The sequence below is a fragment of the Leptodactylus fuscus genome, chromosome 7 (assembly GCF_031893055.1).
Source record: "Leptodactylus fuscus isolate aLepFus1 chromosome 7, aLepFus1.hap2, whole genome shotgun sequence".
NCBI lineage: Eukaryota > Metazoa > Chordata > Amphibia > Anura > Leptodactylidae > Leptodactylus > Leptodactylus fuscus.
In genome coordinates, this window is record NC_134271.1 from 131680507 (window position 1) to 131688465 (window position 7959).

Below are 7959 nucleotides of genomic sequence, written 5' to 3' on the forward strand. Positions count from 1 at the left end.
AGGCTCCCTCCACCATGAATTTGTCCAAACTGGGCTGTTTAGAGGCTCCCTCCACCATGAATTTGCCCAAACTGGGCTGTTTAGAGGCTCCCTCCACCATGAATTGGTCCAAACTGGGGTTTTTAGAGGCTCCCTCCACCATGAATTGGTCCAAACTGGGGTTTTTAGAGGCTCCCTCCACCATGAATTGGTCCAAACTGGGCTGTTTAGAGGCTCCCTCCACCATGAATTTGCCCAAACTGGGCTGTTTAGAGGCTCCCTCCACCATGAATTGGTCCAAACTGGGCTGTTTAGAGGCTCCCTCCACCATGAATTTGCCCAAACTGAGCTGTTTAGAGGCTCCCTCCACCATGAATTGGTCCAAACTGGGGTTTTTAGAGGCTCCCTCCACCATGAATTTGCCCAAACTGGGCTGTTTAGAGGCTCCCTCCACCATGAATTTGCCCAAACTGGGCTGTTTAGAGGCTCCCTCCACCATGAATTGGTCCAAACTGGGGTTTTTAGAGGCTCCCTCCACCATGAATTGGTCCAAACTGGGGTTTTTAGAGGCTCCCTCCACCATGAATTGGTCCAAACTGGGGTTTTTAGAGGCTCCCTCCACCATGAATTTGCCCAAACTGGGCTGTTTAGAGGCTCCCTCCACCATGAATTTGCCCAAACTGACCTGTTTAGAGGCTCCCTCCACCATGAATTGGTCCAAACTGGGGTTTTTAGAGGCTCCCTCCACCATGACTTGGTCCAAACTGGGGTTTTTTAGAGGCTCCCTCCACCATGAATTTGCCCAAACTGGGCTGTTTAGAGGCTCCCTCCATCATGAATTGGTCCAAACTGGGGTTTTTAGAGGCTCCCTCCACCATGAATTGGTCCAAACTGGGGTTTTTAGAGGCTCCCTCCACCATGAATTGGTCCAAACTGGGCTTTTTAGAGGCTCCCTCCACCATGAATTTGCCCAAACTGGGCTGTTTAGAGGCTCCCTCCACCATGAATTTGCCCAAACTGGGCTGTTTAGAGGCTCCCTCCACCATGAATTGGTCCAAACTGGGCTTTTTAGAGGCTCCCTTTACCATGAATTGGTCCAAACTGGGGTTTTTAGAGGCTCCCTCCACCATGAATTGGTCCAAACTGGGCTTTTTAGAGGCTCCCTTTACCATGAATTGGTCCAAACTGGGCTGTTTAGAGGCTCCCTCCACCATGAATTGGTCCAAACTGGGCTTTTTAGAGGCTCCCTTTACCATGAATTGGTCCAAACTGGGGTTTTTAGAGGCTCCCTCCACCATGAATTGGTCCAAACTGGGGTTTTTAGAGGCTCCCTCCACCATGAATTGGTCCAAACTGGGCTTTTTAGAGGCTCCCTCCACCATGAATTTGCCCAAACTGGGCTGTTTAGAGGCTCCCTCCACCATGAATTTGCCCAAACTGGGCTGTTTAGAGGCTCCCTCCACCATGAATTGGTCCAAACTGGGCTTTTTAGAGGCTCCCTTTACCATGAATTGGTCCAAACTGGGGGTTTTTAGAGGCTCCCTCCACCATGAATTGGTCCAAACTGGGGTTTTTAGAGGCTCCCTCCACCATGAATTGGTCCAAACTGGGGTTTTTAGAGGCTCCCTCCACCATGAATTCGCCCAAACTGGGCTGTTTAGAGGCTCCCTCCACCATGAATTGGTCCAAACTGGGGTTTTTAGAGGCTCCCTCCACCATGAATTGGTCCAAACTGGGCTTTTTAGAGGCTCCCTCCACCATGAATTGGTCCAAACTGGGGTTTTTTAGAGGCTCCCTCCACCATGAATTGGTCCAAACTGGGGTTTTTAGAGGCTCCCTCCACCACGAATTGGTCCAAACTGGGGTTTTTAGAGGCTCCCTCCACCATGAATTTGCCCAAACTGGGCTTTTTAGAGGCTCCCTTTACCATGAATTGGTCCAAACTGGGGTTTTTTAGAGGCTCCCTCCACCATGAATTGGTCCAAACTGGGGTTTTTAGAGGCTCCCTCCACCATGAATTGGTCCAAACTGGGGTTTTTAGAGGCTCCCTCCACCATGAATTCGCCCAAACTGGGCTGTTTAGAGGCTCCCTCCACCATGAATTTGCCCAATCTGGGGTTTTTAGAGGCTCCCTCCACCATGAATTGGTCCAAACTGGGGTTTTTAGAGGCTCCCTCCACCATGAATTGGTCCAAACTGGGGTTTTTAGAGGCTCCCTCCACCATGAATTTGCCCAAACTGGGCTGTTTAGAGGCTCCCTCCACCATGAATTTGCCCAAACTGGGCTGTTTAGAGGCTCCCTCCACCATGAATTTGCCCAAACTGGGCTGTTTAGAGGCTCCCTCCACCATGAATTTGCCCAAACTGGGCTGTTTAGAGGCTCCCTCCACCATGAATTTGCCCAAACTGGGCTGTTTAGAGGCTCCCTCCACCATGAATTGGTCCAAACTGGGCTGTTTAGAGGCTCCCTCCACCATGAATTTGCCCAAACTGGGCTGTTTAGAGTCTCCCTCCACCATGAATTGGTCCAAACTGGGCTGTTTAGAGGCTCCCTCCACCATGAATTTGCCCAATCTGAGCTGTTTAGAGGCTCCCTCCACCATGAATTGGTCCAAACTGGGGTTTTTAGAGGCTCCCTCCACCATGAATTTGCCCAAACTGGGCTGTTTAGTGGCTCCCTCCACCATGAATTTGCCCAAACTGGGCTGTTTAGAGGCTCCCTCCACCATGAATTGGTCCAAACTGGGGTTTTTAGAGGCTCCCTCCACCATGAATTGGTCCAAACTGGGGTTTTTAGAGGCTCCCTCCACCATGAATTGGTCCAAACTGGGGTTTTTAGAGGCTCCCTCCACTATGAATTTGCCCAAACTGGGCTGTTTAGAGGCTCCCTCCATCATGAATTGGTCCAAACTGGGGTTTTTAGAGGCTCCCTCCACCATGAATTGGTCCAAACTGGGGTTTTTAGAGGCTCCCTCCACCATGAATTGGTCCAAACTGGGCTTTTTAGAGGCGCCCTCCACCATGAATTTGCCCAAACTGGGCTGTTTAGAGGCTCCCTCCACCATGAATTTGCCCAAACTGGGCTGTTTAGAGGCTCCCTCCACCATGAATTGGTCCAAACTGGGCTTTTTAGAGGCTCCCTTTACCATGAATTGGTCCAAACTGGGGTTTTTAGAGGCTCCCTCCACCATGAATTGGTCCAAACTGGGCTTTTTAGAGGCTCCCTTTACCATGAATTGGTCCAAACTGGGCTGTTTAGAGGCTCCCTCCACCATGAATTGGTCCAAACTGGGCTTTTTAGAGGCTCCCTTTACCATGAATTGGTCCAAACTGGGGTTTTTAGAGGCTCCCTCCACCATGAATTGGTCCAAACTGGGGTTTTTAGAGGCTTCCTCCACCATGAATTGGTCCAAACTGGGCTTTTTAGAGGCTCCCTCCACCATGAATTTGCCCAAACTGGGCTGTTTAGAGGCTCCCTCCACCATGAATTTGCCCAAACTGGGCTGTTTAGAGGCTCCCTCCACCATGAATTGGTCCAAACTGGGCTTTTTAGAGGCTTTCTTTACCATGAATTGGTCCAAACTGGGGTTTTTTAGAGGCTCCCTCCACCATGAATTGGTCCAAACTGGGGTTTTTAGAGGCTCCCTCCACCATGAATTGGTCCAAACTGGGGTTTTTAGAGGCTCCCTCCACCATGAATTCGCCCAAACTGGGCTGTTTAGAGGCTCCCTCCACCATGAATTTGCCCAATCTGGGGTTTTTAGAGGCTCCCTCCACCATGAATTGGTCCAAACTGGGGTTTTTAGAGGCTCCCTCCACCATGAATTTGCCCAAACTGAGCTGTTTAGAGGCTCCCTCCACCATGAATTGGTCCAAACTGGGGTTTTTTAGAGGCTCCCTCCACCATGAATTGGTCCAAACTGGGGTTTTTAGAGGCTCCCTCCACCATGAATTGGTCCAAACTGGGGTTTTTAGAGGCTCCCTCCACCATGAATTCGCCCAAACTGGGCTGTTTAGAGGCTCCCTCCACCATGAATTTGCCCAAACTGAGCTGTTTAGAGGCTCCCTCCACCATGAATTGGTCCAAACTGGGGTTTTTAGAGGCTCCCTCCACCATGAATTGGTCCAAACTGGGGTTTTTAGAGGCTCCCTCCACCATGAATTTGCCCAAACTGGGCTGTTTAGAGGCTCCCTCCACCATGAATTTGCCCAAACTGGGCTGTTTAGAGGCTCCCTCCACCATGAATTTGCCCAAACTGGGCTGTTTAGAGGCTCCCTCCACCATGAATTTGCCCAAACTGAGCTGTTTAGAGGCTCCCTCCACCATGAATTGGTCCAAACTGGGGTTTTTAGAGGCTCCCTCCACCATGAATTGGTCCAAACTGGGGGTTTTTAGAGGCTCCCTCCACCATGAATTTGCCCAAACTGGGCTGTTTAGAGGCTCCCTCCATCATGAATTGGTCCAAACTGGGGTTTTTAGAGGCTCCCTCCACCATGAATTGGTCCAAACTGGGGTTTTTAGAGGCTCCCTCCACCATGAATTGGTCCAAACTGGGCTTTTTAGAGGCTCCCTCCACCATGAATTTGCCCAAACTGGGCTGTTTAGAGGCTCCCTCCACCATGAATTTCCCCAAACTGGGCTGTTTAGAGGCTCCCTCCACCATGAATTGGTCCAAACTGGGCTTTTTAGAGGCTCCCTTTACCATGAATTGGTCCAAACTGGGGGTTTTTAGAGGCTCCCTCCACCATGAATTGGTCCAAACTGGGGTTTTTAGAGGCTCCCTCCACCATGAATTGGTCCAAACTGGGGTTTTTAGAGGCTCCCTCCACCATGAATTCGCCCAAACTGGGCTGTTTAGAGGCTCCCTCCACCATGAATTGGTCCAAACTGGGGTTTTTAGAGGCTCCCTCCACCATGAATTGGTCCAAACTGGGGTTTTTAGAGGCTCCCTCCACCATGAATTTGCCCAAACTGGGGTTTTTAGAGGCTCCCTCCACCATGAATTGGTCCAAACTGGGGTTTTTAGAGGCTCCCTCCACCATGAATTGGTCCAAACTGGGGTTTTTAGAGGCTCCCTCCACCATGAATTGGTCCAAACTGGGGTTTTTAGAGGCTCCCTCCACCATGAATTGGTCCAAACTGGGGTTTTTAGAGGCTCCCTCCACCACGAATTGGTCCAAACTGGGGTTTTTAGAGGCTCCCTCCACCATGAATTCGCCCAAACTGGGCTGTTTAGAGGCTCCCTCCACCATGAATTTGCCCAAACTGAGCTGTTTAGAGGCTCCCTCCACCATGAATTTGCCCAAACTGGGCTGTTTAGAGGCTCCCTCCACCATGAATTGGTCCAAACTGAGGTTTTTAGAGGCTCCCTTCACCATGAATTGGTCCAAACTGGGGTTTTTAGAGGCTCCCTCCACCATGAATTTGCCCAAACTGGGCTGTTTAGAGGCTCCCTCCACCATGAATTTGCCCAAACTGGGCTGGTTAGAGGCTCCCTCCACCATGAATTGGTCCAAACTGGGGGTTTTTAGAGGCTCCCTCCACCATGAATTTGCCCAAACTGGGCTGTTTAGAGGCTCCCTCCATCATGAATTGGTCCAAACTGGGGTTTTTAGAGGCTCCCTCCACCATGAATTGGTCCAAACTGGGGTTTTTAGAGGCTCCCTCCACCATGAATTTGCCCAAACTCTGCTGGTTAGAGGCTCAATTTACTACAAGGGCCAAATTCACTGCTGGTGACAAGCTCTCCTCACTGCAAGTGCCAAATACACATGTTTCAAGGTGTTTTCCTACTGTCAGAGAGGTGGTATTGAGTGTGTAAAGTGTGTAGTTGTTAGGCTGTGATGTTGGGGTAATAGAGGGTCTTTGGTGTGTTAGATGCCCCCAGACATGCTTCCCCTGCTGTCCCAGTGTCATTCCAGAGGTGTTGGCATCATTTCCTGGGGTGTCATAGTGGACTTGGTGACCCTCCAGACACGGATTTGGGTTTCCCCCTTAACGAGTATCTGTTCCCCATAGACTATAATGGGGTTCGAAACCCGTTCGAACACACGAACATTGAGCGGCTGTTCGAATCGAATTTCGAACCTCGAACATTTTAGTGTTCGCTCATCTCTAATTGATATATTTCTGAATGTTTTTTAGACCTCTTTTTAGGCCAGATATTACTTCTTGGTTCCTCAGACTATAAATGATCGGGTTGAGAAGTGGGGTGAACATGGCATAGACCAGGGCAAATAATTTATCATACTCTACTGAATGAGGTGTTTTAGGAACAGCATATACAATACAAGCCGCCCCATAGAATAGGGTCACCACTGTCAGGTGTGAGGAGCAAGTGGAGAAGGCCTTCTTCCATCCTCTATTATTCTTCATCCTCATAATGGAAATTATAATATTAATGTACATAAGAACAACAATGGCAAGGTTGAACAATGTGGCAAAACTACCAATAACTTTATTTATGGTGACTGTAAAGGTGATGTCACCACATGCCAGTCTGAGTAATGGTGCCAAATCGCAGAAGTAATGATTCACATAATAACTTCCACAAAACGGAACCTGAGAAGTAATAGTGATGGGGGTGATGGCCATCAGAAATCCATTTAGCCAACACATCAAGCTTAAGTATCTTGTTATTCTGGTACTCATGATAACATGATATCTGAGAGGTTTACATATGGCCACAAATCGGTCAACAGCCATAATAGCCAAAAGGTTACACTCTGCAATACCCAAACTATGGAACATGTAGATCTGAAAAAAGCACCAGTTGAATGAGATCTTCTTATTTTTGGTTACCAACATAGTCAAAAGATTGGGGGTTGTGGTAGATACATAACAAATCTCAAGATAGGACAGGTTGGTGATGAAGAAATACATGGGGGTGTGAAGAGGAACATTATAATATACAACCAAAATGATCAACATGTTTCCGATAATGGTCAAAATGTAGATATTAAAAAAGGCCATGAACAGAATTGAACTGTAGTCCTCAAATTCTGCAAAGCCTCGGAGCTCAAAGTATTTGAAGTTTGTCTGGTTGAGGTTTTCCATAATGTAATTTATCGACATCTTGTTCAAATGACGCATTTGGTTGAGTCAGACGCCATCACATATATAATATCTGTTGGCAAAAGATATCGCTAAAGAGACAATGTGAAAGGAAACAGTTAAAAATCTTTCCAATGAACACTATGGCTGTTGTAAAAAAAATTTATATCAATGGATCCTAATAGAATCAGACTGATGAACCCAACTACTATTACTACTTTTGGCCAAGGGTAGAATAGCAAGAGGGAACCTATAAAAAGCAAGATGGACCCATCCCCAGACTGCTGTTTTAAGGTCATTGCAAAGCAGGGTATTAGCTCGATAGATGTTATATGGGTCAGAAGGAGTAATGTGTTTTCCAGCTACTTTTTGGTGCACATGGACTTACAGACCATTTCTTTAAGACAGGTTTTTCTTCCTTTTGGAAGAGATAATTCTGAATTAACTTTAATTCTGGATCTTACCGCTAGACTTCTGGAAAGCCATCCATTAATGTATAGGGAATTACCTGCCAAAATGTTTTCATTTTTCTATAAAAAAAAAACGTCTTACCAGTACATTAGAAATAAGTGTCTTAAAAAATTACAAGAATATTATAGTGCAGAACTTAGGGGGCCTGCATGGTACCTGATAGTGTTGTCAGAGGTTCCCCAAGTCACTTTCTTTGATTCTTCAGCCTCTTTGAGCCAGGTAGAAGTTGGACAGGCCCTTGATGGGGATTACAGAAATAGACTCAGGAGACACTTTTCAATTCCAAGACCAATGATGCCCCAGATATGTTTGACAGGAGTCAAGTCCAGAGATACTGTATCAAGTAAGTTTAATTTAATAGCGGGGAAAAGGTAGTTTAAGTACAGTACAGACAAAGAACAGGTTGGGCTAGTATAATTAGCATAACATGATTGGTTGTAAGGTTGTAAAATAAT

The 7959-nt window shown here is 47.2% G+C and overlaps 1 protein-coding gene across 1 annotated transcript; it reads right to left on the reverse strand.

Annotated features, from left to right (window-relative positions):
* Positions 1-6094: 6094 nt before the first annotated feature.
* Positions 6095-7054, reverse strand: LOC142214498 (olfactory receptor 6N1-like). Its single transcript, XM_075283446.1, has one exon. The coding sequence runs from the start codon at positions 7052-7054 to the stop codon at positions 6095-6097; it is 960 nt and encodes a 319-aa protein (XP_075139547.1).
* Positions 7055-7959: the final 905 nt, after the last annotated feature.

Bases quoted from the DNA above. Each gene is read 5' to 3' on its own strand.
- LOC142214498 (XM_075283446.1), bottom strand. From the start codon at position 7,054: ATGTCGATAAATTACATTATGGAAAACCTCAACCAGACAAACTTCAAA.